General features: G+C 47.2%; 1 protein-coding gene across 1 annotated transcript in view; it reads right to left on the bottom strand.

Moving 5' to 3' along the window:
- The window catches only part of LOC147748397 (uncharacterized), a 34,385-nt gene extending 20,532 nt beyond the window's left edge, over nucleotides 1-13,853 (bottom strand). The window contains exons 1-2 of the mRNA XM_086961185.1: nucleotides 11,384-13,853; nucleotides 1,578-2,205 (exon numbers count right to left, since the gene is read on the bottom strand). Coding sequence (XP_086817311.1) covers nucleotides 1,578-2,205; nucleotides 11,384-13,822 — 3,067 coding nt within the window. The 5' untranslated portion in view covers nucleotides 13,823-13,853. The remainder of the gene's footprint in view (nucleotides 1-1,577; nucleotides 2,206-11,383) is intronic.
- Between the last annotated feature and the right edge of the window lie 2,473 nt (nucleotides 13,854-16,326).

Genomic DNA, 16,326 nt, shown 5'->3' with positions numbered 1-16,326 from the left:
ATGGAGCGCAAACTCAGATGCCTAGTCTATTAGAGTAATGATCCCAGTTAGTATGGTATCAATGTATTGATTACTTTACCATCTGTATTTATTTTACTATTTTTCCAAACACATTCAACCAACAAATGTAGACTCTTAACTTGCCTGCCTGGATGTTATGAATACCACTAGATAAATAATTACTTAGAGGAATATATGCACATTTTAGTATACACTTCTACAGCTATTTAAACCTTATTGGGAATCTTTTTTAACTTCCTTACCAGTAAAAAGGGCACCGCAACTGGCCTGTCAGTCATGAATGACAGCATTTAGAAGCACTCAAAATGCAACAAAATATCTGTTTTTAACCATATTTTGAAAAAAAATACAGGATAATTTGTAAGTTTTTCAGCATTTTTCTGTAAAAAACAAGTATAAATGGAAAACTGGGTGCCTTCATTATTTGATCTAACGAAAGTCGTGCTATTGCTTTACTGAAACTACATAATGCTGCATTGCTACTCCAATCTTTTCTACCATACAAAAGAGTGAAAAATAAAAAGAAACAATTTTTTTAACATAGCTTCTTCTCACAAAGCTGCCGCAAGAAGCCTAGCAAGTATTGCGCTGACAGTGGATCCCTCAGTACTTTTTTTCCTTCTTTGCTAAAGATACGAGAATATTGGCTCCTGCTTGGTCAGATTCCTTTCATTCCATTCACTCTGGGTTAAAGCATGTTGCCAGTTTTCATGCAAGTTTGATCTGTGTTAAAAAATGGTTTTAACTATAATGTTTTCTTAACATTTTCTAATACCTCTAAGGCAACAACTGAATGAGTTTGAGATGTTGAACTACTTCACGGAGCCGCCTTTTGCTTCATCTACACCAGATTAGGAGGCAAGCTGCGCCTTACCCATCAAGAGAATCTTCACACTCGAAATAGAACCATTACCCCTCTCTTAACTACACAGGTTTTTCTGAACGCCAAAAGTTGGTGACTTCCCTCATTCAGACAACTAGAGCTCTTCTATCCCGCTGCAAAAGTAGGCTGAGTCTCTGAACCCACAAGGGAACTCAGCATACCAACACTACTTTTATATTCACTGACCCCTCTACCCTACCCACGTCTATTCTCTAGTGGTCTGTAGCCACTTCGGACGAGCCGTCTGCAGCGCCCTCTGCTGTATGGGGGTTTTATTTAGAAGTTACTCTCCCATGCTAAATACAACCAGTGGTGCCTCTGCTCCGAACTTCCATTGGATCTTCAAGCCACTCATCCAACAAACTTCCTCTGGTGCTGACAAGAGGGAGTCCATCTGTAATCTCTCATAAATTGAACTTCGTCACTTCATGACGAGAGAACCCTAATAACACACTATTTCCAATTAGAAAGGTCAGAAACGGAAATACACTCACCTCTCACACCAAAAGTCATATGCCTGTCAGGGGTTAGAGTGCTCATATCCCTTCTTTGCACCCCTAAAGTAAAGAGGCTAGTTTTGTCAGTTACCCAAAACCTCACTTTCCAAAACCAAAGGTCACCATTCTCACCATCACCGTTTGTCCAGCACTGACGGACACACTCTGAACTTTACCTTCACAGTCTCTCGGTTCTCCAGCATCTTCTTCAAGTTTAACCGTTTCCACAGGTACAGCCTTGACAGCACATTCCCCCAAGGGACAAACGCTGGTGTTGCATCCTTCTTCACGTTTCACTCTTGGGCAGATACTGTCAAACACACTTGAGTTCTTATCCAAAGCACCAATATTGGTGCTACACCCATTAGTGTTCTTGACTATAGACAATAGGTGGGTGGCACACCCTTTCTCACAGTTATTGTGAGGGCCAGTGTGGGTTTTGCACATGCTCTCATTTTGATCTCTGGAGCAGGTATTATCTGTAGTTATTGAAAGATGCTGAACAGCAGCATAGCTGTTGAAAGACTTCTCTGCGAGGGGCCCTTCCTCAGAGTCTGTGGCTACCAAAGGACCATTTGTGCTGCTCCGCTCCATTTTACTGTCCTCCTCACATGGATCCTGGCTTGTCGGAGGCTCTGTTCCCTGATCAAGTTCTGGCTCAGCAGAATCTAAAGGCGTTTTTGTGCTCTTATCCTCCACACAGTTTACTGCTGTCTCATTTTCAACGTCGGGTACCTCAGAGCCTTCTGAAAGCATGGATACGTCCTCTTCGCCTTCCTCCTTTGTTTGCTCCTCTTCCACTTTCTGTCAACAAAATATACATATACACACACATTACAGCAAGTTAACAGCATAGCTTGTGTATATGCATGTGTCTAGGGAGTGGTAGGTCATCCCTTGCAGACAAATCTAATTAAAGGACTGAACAGGCTATAAACGCTTGATTCAAAACAGAACCATAGACAGGAGATGTTACATAATTACATTGAAATGCATCTCACTTCCACTGGCATCCCCTAGAGACACTCTTCTAATGCATCATCTTCCAGGTTCCCACTCTAGAATACTGAACGCTTTGCCAACAAACTCTCCAACTCAAACTGCTGCCACAGCCCAGCATAGGATGCACCACTGCAACGAGATTCAAACAAGAATCTTCAATGCACGCACAAGGTTCTGAAACAAACTAAATCTAATTTTTACAATCAATCCGACCCTGGATTGGCCTGCACAATACCTCTTAAACCTAATCTCTCCGGATCCACCTCCTTCCCAAGATCGAGGAAAATATAAATGTATACACTAATCTAGCCCCTGTGTGCCTATTTTCTTCCACGCTATCTATTGCTTCGCTAGCATTACATCTGGGGCTCTGCTGGGATTTATTCAATACTCATGAAATCCATATAAAATAAAAAAAATGGCGGTCAATGTAGTGTGTTGTTTCCAATACCTAAAAGTAGTCATCTGCAGAATTCAATTAACAATACCAAAATCTAAACAATGGGGTGGCCCATGCTCAACATGTTTTTCCGAACCCAGCTAAGAGATAGCGGACTAATACACAGCATGCGGTTCTCGAACATCTTCATACCCCAAATCTACAATCAGACTAGGCATCCTCACAAAAATGTGTCATGTACAGTGGAATAAAGCTGATGTAATTACCCCAAGATTATTCCTCCCTCTGCTTGGTCTGCACTGCTGCCACCAATATGGAAAGGCCTAGTGATCCACAGCCACTAAGGCATTTATCAGATAGCAGAACGAGACCAACAGGTAGTTTCAAGTCTGTAAGATGAGCTCCAATGTTGGTGCGGCCTTCAGGCAGGGAAAAGTGGTAGTATGTCCGCTTTTTTTTGATAGCTTTCTCGAGTCTCACCTACAGGGCATGAACAAAGATGCCCTTTCAAATGTAAAATGAACAAATGATGGACGGAATGCTGAACAAATGAAACATTCAGTCCTAGTATCAGATCCGAGTTCAATCCATCGTTTTTTGCTCGCCATGCCACCCAGGTTTGGACCCAGACGTATGCTAATCAGTCTTGACCCGGTTACCCATAAGAACAGTCCAGCTCGAACTGCCAAGCCAGGTCACTTGCTCACTGTGCCACTGGATTCAAGTTAGCCTGGCTGACAGGGGTGAAACCCCCAAACCAGTCCCAAGATGATTGTTTCCGGTCTGGGGATGAACTGGCCCGGCAGTTCCCATGGGGAACAAGGTCAAGACTGATTTCTATAGGACTGTGTCCAAACTGTGGTGGTGTGCAAAAAACGATGGATTAAACCCAGATGTGCGACTACGGTGGATGTTTGATTTGTTCAGCATTCCAGCCATCATTTGTTTTTGTTTTTTTGCTCTTTAAAATGTGGTGGCATCTGCTTTTGTAACAATGTAGGACAACTAGATGCCAGCAAATGCGTTCAGTTTTCTTTTTGACGCAACAGCCACCTACAGCAGCAACAAGACTACAGAGGTCTCTTGCTTGATGTAATATTTGGCATCTTGGAATATAAATTCTTGCCCACAAATATTTTCTTATTTTATAGACTAGCAAGCGGAGAAAACTATCTCAAGAAGGTTTGCATCTTTTTCCAGAAGAAAAACAAAACACTGTGCTCTTTTTGCCTGCATCTCGAATCTCAATTTACCTTTAATTCAAGCTGCTCAGCAGCGTTAATGACAAGCATTTGCAATGCAATAGGTTTCGCATTATTAAAGTTGGAGCTATTGGTGTTGCATTATTTAGCAATGCCAATAGCTCAAACTTTAATAATGCGAGACCTATTGCATTGTAAATGCTTGTTTGCATTTGTCACCACGAGTGGGACAGGTATGCCTAGACGTGGGTCCTGTGCTTACCATGCCACTGGCGTCAAGCTAGCCTGGCTAATGAGGGGTGATACCCTGAATACAGTCCCAGGATGCTTGCTTCCGGTCCATGGAGGACCAGGCCTGCCATTTCGGGTTGGACTGCTCCCATGGGGAGCAGGGTCAAGACTTAAGTGTTGGTCCAAAGTGGAATGACGTGGTGAGCAACAAAACAATGGATTTAAGCCCAGATCTCGGTACTGGAGGTGAATGTTTGACATTGTTAAGCATTCAGTCCATCTATTGGTTTTTTGCAGTAATCTAGAGATGGTATTAAAAGTCAGTAGAAATCTCTTAAAAGATATATAACCAATATAGTTCCATATTAGCCAGTTTCATTTCTATTCATATGCTGGGGTCAGTAGTGTTCTGAAGTAGTGAGGCTCAATGGGTCCTTAGTAAAATGTGCATCGTAGCTATTGGGTCAAATATTCACTGCTGCATCAAAGAGGTGGAGGTGTGTACATTATTACAAGTGAATGTTATTCTCTACAATAATAAATATGCATAGTCACAAACACAAATGCGGGGGGGAGTCGAAGGTAGCGCTTCCTACTGTACGTGAGCGGTCAACACTGGCACGCAATCGGCGGCAGGTGAGAGGCGAGGGTGTCACCGCGCCGACTGGGGGCACGTGAGTCACCATCTACTGCTGATGAGTCCCTAGAAACCAAACCCAAGCCCATGTCAATTTCTGTAAGGATTCAGAAAAGGTGGTGGTGATGAACAGAGTGTCTGAATTAAGCAGACCACTCTTACCCAGTCCAAAGATCAGGGCTTGATCCATCACAGTTTTTTAGCTCACTGCACCATCCCAGCTCAGAACCTGGCTACATGCAAATTAGTCTGTTCCTGTCCCAGTGCATGATGGGAACAGGGCAAACCAAACTACCAAGCCAATTCTTATACTGGGAAGGAAACAAGCTACCGGGGACCGGTCTCTGGCATTTCAGCCGTCGTCGGCCCGGCTTGATTGAATCCTGATGGTGCAATGAGCAAGGGACTCACATCTGAGTATACCCTTCCACGCTTATGGTGGACAAAATGATTCAGAAAAGGGGGTGGTGATGAACAGAGTGTCTGAATTAAGCAGACCACTCTTACCCAGTCCAAAGATCAGGGCTTGACCCATCACCGTTTTTTAGCTCACTGCACCATCCCAGCTCAGAACCTGGCTACATGCAAATTAGTCTGTTCCTGTCCCAGTGCATGATGCACTGGGCCAGGGACAGACTAATTTGCATATAGCCAGGTTCTGAGCTGGGATGGTGCAGTGAGCTAAATAACGGTGATGGATCAAGCCCTGATCTTTGGACTGGGTAAGAGTGGTCTGCTTAATTCAGACACTCTGTTCATCACCACCCCCTTTTCTGAATCGTTTTTGGCCACTATAGGTGTGGCAGGGTATACTCAGACATGAGTCCCTTGCTCACTGCACCATCAGGATTCAAGCAAGCCGGGCCGACGACGGCTGAAATGCCAGAAACCGGTCCCCGGAAGCTTGTCTCCTTTCTGGTGAAGAATTGGCTTGGTAGTTTGGTCTGCCCTGTTCCCATGTTGCACTGGGCCAGGGACAGACTAATTTGCATATAGCCAGGTTCTGAGCTGGGATGGTGCAGTGAGCTAAATAACGGTGATGGATCAAGCCCTGATCTTTGGACTGGGTAAGAGTGGTCTGCTTAATTCAGACACTGTTCATCACCACCCCCTTTTCTGAATCACTTTCTGTAAGGAGGCAACTCACTCATCGCCTGCCCGTCCCCCGAGGACTCCACCTGCACGCCCCCGTCGTCTGCGCGTGCCTTTTTTAATTACCGGATCCTTCGCGGAGAGGTAGTGCATGGAGGATGCAAAGCTGGCCCCAAAGCCTGGCATGGATCACCCTTCGCAAATACATCTGAAAGATAGTTCCGTGGGTTATCCGCCTGATGCTGACATCTACGACCGCTCTGCAATCAGACTTTCGTTAAATGTGTACCATAGGAATGAGGTGTTAAAAAAGGGTTTTTACAGTGCATCCGAGATAAGGTTTGTGGCTGTAAGAGCTATATAGATAGCACAATATTATATATTCTCGTTGTCCACTTCCCAGGGTTTGTCTACAACAGAGCCATTTGGATCTGAGAACAAGTGTCGGTTGGCGGCAGTACAGCCAATGGCAAGGTTAGGCCGCGAAACCGAAACCACGGTTGTAGCGTAGGAGACGCCTTCGCCGTGCGTGTGCACGTTGGCTGTCCCTGCGCAAGCTGTGATGAGAAGACACGCCGAGCCGAGGTAGGGGATGTGTGTGTGTAAGCGCCGGGGTTCTGTATGTATGTGTGTGCGTGTATGCGCGGCTGCGGCGGAGGGTTCTCTAGGTGCGTGTGTCTGTGTGTGTGAGTGTGTATGCACGGCGGCGGGGTGAGGGGGTCTGTATGTGTATGTGTGTGCGTGTGTGTGTGTGCTTCCAAGGAGCCATGGGAGACAGGAAGCGCGCGTGACCTGATCCGTTTACGCGCGCACATCGCTTGTCTCCTGTCTCCCTTGACTACTTGAAAGCAGAAACTATTACAATAGAGTTTCGCAGCGACGATCGCTTCGCAGTGCGAAACCTAAGAAGTGCTGGTACTGAGTACCGGACAATACAAGCCCATTTAAAGTACTGTTGATACTGCAATTGGATTGGCCTATGCTTATCAAAGATCTTGTTTTGGCCATGAATGTTTGCTGTGTCTAGTTAAAAGACTGTTTGTGAACAATAGCAGTTCCTATAACTTAGTTTTGGAGCGGACATGTCTAAGCTACACAACGCAGGTCGATTAATACTTAGTCTTTCACTTTATTGCGCTGTATAGACAAAAATGCTGTGTGCTGCTTCAGGTAAAGCGTCACTCAATGGGTCACTTATTAGGACTTGAAATGTCACAGTCACAGGGTACAACAATGAAAACAACACACATAAGAAAACTCAGAATGTTAATATATGAAGCAATTTTTCCTATCGTAAAAGAAGATTAGATATTTAAATTCTCCAGAAGTGACTTGTGTTGCAGCGAGTCACGTATTTTAAAATGCGACAGTGCCCCAAACGTGTTTCCTCGGTGTCAACTGGGAAATAGCTTTGCGACTGCCGAGGGTGTTTGGAAGTACCCCGCAAATAGCCCACTACTTTTTGTCTTGAAAAAGTGACAGATTGCAGCGAGACTATGAATTTTAATTTAAATGAGTCTCTTTATTGTGTTCTATATACAGTATTATGCCGAGTTTCTACCCTGCATTTCGCCAATCTCCTAAAGCTGATGCGCATAGTGACTGCTGTACCGTTTCGTCTCTACTGTATAGAGAGCTCTGGTCAATCGTAAAATTCCACGAACTAAAATTCCCAAACTGCTCTCTATGCACCACGCATGCGCGACAGACTGTAGCAAGATGGCGGATCCTCAGGTGTCTGTCGGTGCTGCTGGCGGTTCAGGAACGGTAAATACTATGCGGTACCTCCTGGTTTTCCAGAACAAGGCGTGTGGGGTAGCGGAGATTCGCAGACACCGAAGAAGCACTCTAAAAGCCACAATTGTGTCTCTAGTGGTATCTGTTTACTTGATGTGTTCTTGCGCCAGCATAAACTCCACCCCTGGGTCTTTATTCGCTAGATTATGCATGTGGAAGTAATGCCTGCGCCTTCGTTGCGTTTTTGTGGGATGTGTAGTTGCTGGTCATGCTCTGCGTTTTATGCGGTTTAGTATCCTAAATTAATAGTAGTAACACAACTGCGAAAGGACGAGCTTACCGACTGGATAAATATGGACAAGTCTCTTAATTTTAAAAGCCGGTCCTTTTGAAAAAATATCCGGAGTATGATGTTTGGTTTTTGCAGGGCTCATGTCCTAAAACAAGAAGGGGGGGGGGGGGAGGGGGGAGGAGGAGGGGACTCACCAAGAATGGGTGTGGCATTACAGAAAGTGATATCACTGCGTGTGTGTAAGCGCCGGGGGGGTCTGTATGTATGTGTGTGTGTGTGTGTGCGTGTGTGTATGCGCTGCGGCGGGGAGTTCTCTGTGTGTGTGTGTATGAGCGGCGGGGGGGGGGGTTGGGTTCTCTATGTGTGTGTGTGTATGCGGGGGGGTCTGTATGTATGTGTGTGTGTGTGCGCTTCCAAGGGGCCATGGGAGACGGGAAGCGCGCGTGACCTGATCCGTTTACGCGCGCACATCACTTGTCCCCTGTCTCCCTTTACTCCTTGAAAGCAGAAACGATTGCAATTGAGTTTCGCAGCGACGATCGCTTCGCGATCGGTTCGCAGTGCGAAACCTAAAAACCGAGGAGGGAGCGGTCAGAAGAAGAATTCTAAAAATCGGACACGACCTCACGAAAAGAGGAAAACATCCTAAAATGTAACAATTCACACAGTAGCAGGCTCTTTTTCATTGACAATGTCAAATCATGTACAACACCAGTGCTGAAGAACCTGTGCCAACACAGCTAGAATAACGAACAAAGAAGGTTGCTTTTCGGAATGGGTATTTTCAATTCCCCCCAAAAAGTGGCTCTTTCAAAAGTAGCAGTGATACTTCTACTTCAATTTTCTGTTAAGTAGCTGGGTGTTCAACATCTTGGATATTACCAACACCATGCTTCTGTGAATAACGTTGCAAGTCCTTGGCACGTTTGTTCCACAAGTTTGTAACAATTACTTTATAGTTTGAGCACCAAGGTCGTAGTACTTGTAGGCTGTAGAAATCAATTCTGGTCTCTTAAATATTGTAGATGAATATATGACAATTGTAAAAAGGATCCCAAAAAGTGTGTTGTTATTGCAAGAAAGATCTGAGTTTTTTGCAGTTGCACTAATTTTTCTCTGCAGGACATTGGGAAATCACTAACTGGTATTTCAGTGCATTAGTTTTCTTTAAAATGTGAAAAGAAACTGTAAAACTCATAATAGTGTAATTTCATGTACATGCGCTATTTTTAGTTTCTCGGATGCATGTGAGCAACTTGCCCGATATATGCACGTAGGAAGCTGCAAAAGAGCGGATCTGGTTACTTTGAAACGTTATAGATTTGAAGTGATAGTTCTTAGTAAAATAATAATGAAAAAAACAGTTTAAATAACTCATTCTGGGGAGATTTACTGGGAGCTTTAACACTGCTGAACCCTTTCTATGAAGTACCCTTCCATATTGATTCTGCACTAAGGGGTCTCTGAAACAATGTTCACCCAAGTGGGAGCTAGTTCTCCACTGTGGTGGGCTTCATACACTATTATAAAAAATTCACAAAATCATAAATATGTGACAAAAAGAGCCAGGTGGATCAAGATTTGCAACCTTACAGCAAGAACTAGTTCTGTGCGTTCTCCCCTTATTGTTCTAGAGTAGATCTTCATAAATCACGGACTCAAAAGTTACACTTTATCTCCAAAATTGGATAGGGAATGTGAATATGCAAACAAAAAAGTTTACTAAACAATGATGTTCTGCCATCATTCTTTCAATACCATACTTTCTTGCCAGTAATACAAGATTGTTACAGTGGGAGTCATCGTTCTGGCTGCAGACGCAAAGTCCGCTAAGATGCTGCTTTAGCCTAGAGATGAGGTGTAAAATGGCAGACTTCATAAGCGCAGGTCTATCCAGGGGATCAACTATGCCTAGAGCTAGCTCCATGGATCTCTTCAGCTTCTGATCAAAAATGCTGCATACTGACCTACAGGGAAGAGGAGCCGGTAGAGTGAATACTGACACATACGAGAATATCCTGGACCCACAGCACTACTTTGAAAATGATCTGTTTTGCCGAAAAAGCGCTTTTACGCATCGTCAGCGGTAGTAAGCACAATATTAATACAATTACAATACAATAAGTATCCCAGAATTTCAGTACCAGTAGGAACGGAAGTAAAAAACTGTTTTTGGAAGAAGAAAAATGTTGGCAACCTCAGGTGAACCAGGAAATGGCTAAAAGAGAGATCTCTTAGCAAGGTAGTCAAGTCATAGCCTTACATACTTTGGGGCAGATTTACAATAACTGGCGCATCCCCAGGGATGCGCCAGTTTTTGTGCGCCGCAGCTCCGCCACCCATGGTGCGCCGCATTTACGGTGCGGCGCACCATGGGGCAAAAACGGCACAGATGCGTGACGCATCTGTGCCGTAAAGGTGACGCATTGCTGGAGTTGCGTCGCAAGTGCGACGCAGCTCCAGCAAGGCTCGGGGGTGCCCTATCTGTCCAATGCTGCGTCAAGCCTTACAGCTGCTTCAAGCAGGCGCAGGGTTTTGACGCAGCATTGGCCTAAAAGTGACTGAGTGAAATCTTGTAGATTTCACTCAGCCACTTTTGCGAGGCGCACCTGCCCGGGAACGCCCACCCTGCGCCGAAACGCCCACATGTGGCGCAGGGCTTTACAACGTGACGCATCTGCCTAGATGCGTCATGTTGTAAATGGGTCGCAGTGATGCGCCACATTTACGCCGCCGTTGCGTGACGCAAACGTGGCGCAGGTCCAGCATAAATCTGCCCCTTTCCGTTTAGCTTACTCAGACGATGGTCCAAGGAAAATAAGCCTGAAGAGGCTTTAATGAATTCCATGATACTTAAACATTCAATGCTTTTCCCAGCAAATTAGCAACAAACACTTGTGGTACCTATAGTTTTCTGCACAACTCAAGTACACAGGTATAACCAGACTGATCTCATTCAAGACGAGTTTTATCCAACAGTCAGTACATTTCTATTTTTACTTAAACATTCACAGGGTCAGGATCAATCTTCGGAGACAAAGCCCTAGAGAGATTTGTTCCCCTGAAAGGGCACAGTGGTTTCAGGTTATGGCTGAAAAATCTCAGTAAAACAAGGAGAACTTTATAACCATGATTGGAAAAGCCAACAGTTTTGAATTTGCTGCTTCTAAAATGACAAATGGGACAAAAATCTACAGAGTTTGGTGGGTCATGTTAAGTATAGCAGTGCATAGTTTAAAAACTGTAAGAAAAAAAAGACAGGAGCTTTGAACATCCAGTTTGATCTCCCTGTAAGCTATGACTGAGAATGCTAGAAATCCTGCATTCACTTTTGACTAACCAAGACCATCAAGCACACATGAAGAATTGACCGTATCACAACCACTCACCTTGCTCCGGGTGGCTCTACCACTCTGGGATGAACTTCCAGGAGACTCTTGAGGACGTCCAGCATTCCTATCTGGGCGGCTTCGGCTACGCTGTGGGCGCACCCTCTCTTCTTCTTCTTGTTGCCAACGCCCACGGGCACGAGTGAGGCGCTCGACTCGTGGAGCAGGTGTACTGTTGAAAGGTCGTCTGCTTCCACTGCGGGTGGTAGGCGCTAGGGGTACTTCTGTGATGGATGCTGCTCCAAGGCTCCTCCTGCTCCGGTCCCCACCAGGCTCTGGGCTCTCAGTACGCAACTTTTTGACTGGTGGTTCTTCTTCCTCTGGTCCCATTGTACCGCGCTTAACCCGCCGAAGGTTTTTCCCCTGTCCACCAATGACCTCCAAGTTCTTATCATCTGGAGATGCAGGGGACCCATGCTTAGGTAACCCTGGAGCCCCCTCCTTGGGCACCTTAGACTCTCCATGGCAATGAGGAGTATTTTCTCCAAGCATACTATCTTGACTCTCAGAACTTTCCTCTGCATGCGCCACCCTGGGGGTCAGTCTAGGACAACCTTTTTCTAGTAAGTCCTGGCATTCCTCTATGAACCCATTTTCATTTCGAACACCTGGTTCAGTGCTCATCAACCCTTTAGTGACCTCTCTGGCACTATCCTTCCCCATCTCTTTAGGTCTCCCTTTCTCCAGCTCGTTGCAACTTCCCCTCCCTGCAAAACCTGCAAACCCCTTCTCCATATGTTTGGTGCTTCCCTTGCCTTGAAACTCAGAGCTGAGGCTCCCTATCTGCCTGGGGCGCGCCTCCCACAGATCCACTTCCTTGGAAATCCCATGCCCCTGCATTCCACAACTCAGGTTCTTGGGGCTCCCCTCCCCCAACATTCCAACTGTTCCCTGCAACCCAAGACTCCGATTGTCCAGTAGTACATGTTTGTCCTGCACTCCAAGCTCCCCCAACATGCCAGCTTTCTCCTGGATCACACACCTGTCCTCTCCAAACATCCCAAGTCTGCCCTGAACCCCAAACGCCACCTCCACTGGGTCCCCAAACCTCCCTTCCTTGGTGTTCACTTCCACCTGTCCCCAACGCGCCCCATCCTTGCTCCCCAACATTACTTCTTTGGTAATCCGTCCCTCCCCCACTGCAACCTTCCCATCTTTGGGGGTTGTTGACTCCAACATTCCAAGCTTCCAATTCCTGAGCGCCGAGTCTCCCTGCACTCCAAGACTGCCACTGTTGGGGCTCCTGCGCCCCTGCACCCCAAGATGCCCATCCCGAGGGCCCACTTCCCTCACCACCCCAGACACTGTGTCCTTGGAAGTCGCTCGCACTTGCACCCCAAGCGTCCCATCCTTGGGGCTCAATTCCTGCTGCATCCCAGAAACTACTTCCCTTGGACTCCGTCCTCCCAGCACCCCAAACTTCCCATCCTTGATGCTCCCTAGTCTCCCATCCTTGGGGCACCAGCCCCCCTGTATCCCAGATGCCACTTCCCGGGGGCTCAATTCTGCCTGCATCCAAAGCCTCTCTTCGTTGGGGCTCCGTCCCCCCAACTTCCCATTTTTGGGTTCCAAACACCCCAGCTCCCCAAACCTCACTTCCTTTGGGTTCTCCAGGTCCTGAACCCAAGACGACGCTCCCTTTGGGGTCATTTCCCCCAGCTTCCCATCCTTTGGGCTCCCAGACCCCTTCCCCCCAAATAGCACATCCTTTGGGGCCCCAAACCCCTGCATCCCAAATGCGGGGCCCTTTGGGCTCCCCATCCCCAGCATTCCACAGGTCCCATCTTTGGGGCTCCCGTGCGCCCAAGACGTCCCGTCCCCCAACCCCCCAAAAGTCCCTTCCTTTGGGCCCGCTCCTAGCACCCCACGGCTGTCATCAATTGGGTTCCAACCTGCGAGCCCTCCAAACTTAACCTCCTTCGGACTCCCACCGTCGAGCACCCCAAAGTTGCTATGTTTGTAACTTTCTTCCGCTTGCACCCTTATTTTGGTGTCCTTGGGGCTCCCCACTTCCTCTTGCCCCGGTTTGGGATTCCCTCCATCCTCCTGCTCCTGCGCTGGGCTCCCCAGCCCCTGCACCTCTGGCTTCGGAGAGCTCCCTCCCCCTGCCACCCCATCCGGCGCTCCCGCCTTGCCCCCTCCACGGGCACGGCGAGGCGGCTGCAAGCGGGCCGCGTTGCGGTAAGAAATGCTGCCCTTGTAGCTGACCCGCAGCACGGCCCGCCGCTGCACCATGCGCTCCAGCTCCTGGCGGGTGCGCTCCGGCTCCGGCCCGTGCCGGCGTCGCACCATCCGGCAGATGCGCTCCAGGTCCGGCCGAGCTTTCCGCGAGCGAAGAGAGTCGATGGTCTCTAGGATCCACTCCTCGTAGCGCGGCCGGGGGCCGCTGGGGGAGCCGGGGGGTGATGAGGCGGCGGACAGAGGAGCGGGGCCGGCCATGGCGCTGCGCGGCCCGTGCAGAGAGTGTAGACACAACCGGGCGGGAGCGCGAGCCTCTGCCTCTAGCGCTGCACGCGCCGCCTGCCCGCGCGCACCCTCCACGCGCCCATCCCTGGGCACCAGCAGCCGCCGCCGAGAGGACAGGCTGTGGCGGGCGGCGCGAGCGCTTAAGGTGGAGCCGAGAGACGCGCCGCGCGGCCGAAGACGCTTAAGGTGGACAGAAGGGTTCTGCTGCTGATGTGCGTGCGTCGACGCCGGATAGGGGCGCGCGATGGAAACTAGGGGCGTGTCCCCCACAGTGCACTTTGTTCACTGCATCCCTTAAGGACTCGGGAAGAGACTCTTACTTAAGAGTGTATACTGTATAGTGCCCCACTCCGCCGCACCGCTTGTATACAACGAAGTCTCGGTGGAGAAGGGCCGTAAGGGCGTGTACACAATGCAATCCATTGTAGCGGAGAAGCCTCTTCCGGGCGATGTTGTATTTACACAATCATCCCAGCCGAGAGTGGATAACCGGCTGCCTCAGGCCTCTGATGGCGCTTTTATTTTTTACCCTATTTATGTCAATTTTAAAGTGCTTCTGACGGGCCCCAGCGCTATTAATCCTCAAGTGGATCTGGTCAATTAAATTTCAATGCAAACTGTATTTCTCATTAGGATTTACAATGAAAGCGAGACCAATATTAAAATGACACCATAAATGTTTATTAAAGATTTAAATCACACAGGTCAAAATAAATGGTTAGAAGTCAATTAGTTATTTGAAGCACATGCTAGCGTGACGTTTAGGATAAAATGCAAGACATTAATAAGAAGAACAGGCATAGTTCAGCTCTAAAGAAATAATTCAAAGTTATGAATCAGAGGTCAGACCTACATGATGCTGCCTCTTAACAGTCAAAGGAGAACGAGCGTAACATCCCAAGGAAGGGACTTTTTTTTGGCGTTTTACAATGAAGTCAAACATTCAATAAATTTGTGCAAGAGTCACATGGTTTGAACTAATCAGGTTAAAGAAATAAGTACAGTTTCTTAAATCACTTTATTTAGCACTCTCCCACATATTCACATAATGCAGTGCCTATCCTTAATGACCTTCAGACACCTAAATTGCTACTACAAATGTCGCTACTTAATATGCAGCGACAAGTTCTTATCAGAGATCCCACCATGGTCCTGACAGACGAGGCCTGTAAAGTTCATTCTCAGGGGAACAGCGTGCTACAGGACTCCAAAGAAAATAAATATTATTCTGTACTTGGGAAAGTGACGTTATATTTAAAAAAACATGGTTTGCAAAGTTGCTTGTGCAAGAATAGTCTGGGCACAAGGTAAGACAGAAACACAAATAGTTACATGCTGAAAGATGGCTGCAGATACCACTAACCAATTAGAAAACAAGGTCTACATTAGCTAATGTTAGCATAACCACAGTTCCTCCAACATAATCTGTTTGTTTCTACTACATCTTTCTAATGTAATGTAATGTAATGTAAAAGAAATTTATAAAGCGCAGCTAACACCCAACGGTTTCTTGGCGCTAAGCAAAAGGAGGCAGACAGTCCGTGGGGCCAGAAGCGTTAGTTGTAGGCATTACAGAACAGGTGGGTTTTAAAAAGGGACCTAAAATGGGTGTAGGAAGAGGCTTGTCTCAGGCCTATCAGGAGAGCATTCCAGAATAACGGGGCAAGGAATGAGAACCTTAGTCCTCCCAATTTTTTGCGTTTGAAAGTCGGGGTCCGAAGTAAGGCCAGGTGGGAGGAGCGAAGATTGCGGGAGGGAACATATGGATGCAATAGAGAGGAGATAAAAGAGGGACCTGTACCTGCAAGGGATTTGAAGATAATGCAACCCAATTTGAACTTACAGCGTTCAGAGACAGGGAGCCAATGGAGGGATTTTAACAGAGGGCGGACATGTTGGTGTCTGGGCTGATGGTAGATAAGCTGTGCCACCTGATTTTGTACAAGTTGTAACCTCTTCAGTTGGTAGGCCGGTATACCAACGTAGATCGAGTTGGCATAGTCTATCCTAGAGATGACTAAAGCCAGCAGAACCAAGGTAAGAGCCTCGGTGGTCAGGAAGCGGGCAATCTTTCGGATTTTCCTTAACTGGAAAAAAGGGGAGGAGACTACGGCGTTGATCTGGGGCTTCATAGTGAGATCATTACTAATGATGATCCCAAGGCTTTTTACTGAGTTGACAGGATTGGGGGGGAAGGCCCAACCTCGTGGTCCAAAAGGTGGATTTCCAAGGGTTGGCAGCCCCCGACAAGCAGTAACTCTGTCTTGTCGGGATTGAGTTTCAGGTGGTTCACCCCCATCCAGTCACTGATGTGACAGAGGGTGGATTGAAAGTTGTCGATGGATTGGTCCGAGGAGCTAATATCGAAGACCAGCTGAATGTCATCCGCGTAGTTGAACGCGGTGACACCGCTGCCGCGTAGGGACCGAATAAGGGGAGTGAGGTATAAATTAAAAAGAAGAGGGGATAAGGAGGAG

This window comes from Lissotriton vulgaris, chromosome 1_1, assembly GCF_964263255.1.
Source record: "Lissotriton vulgaris chromosome 1_1, aLisVul1.2, whole genome shotgun sequence".
NCBI classification, from domain to species: Eukaryota; Metazoa; Chordata; class Amphibia; order Caudata; family Salamandridae; genus Lissotriton; species Lissotriton vulgaris.
This window is presented reverse-complemented; position numbering and strand designations above follow the sequence as displayed.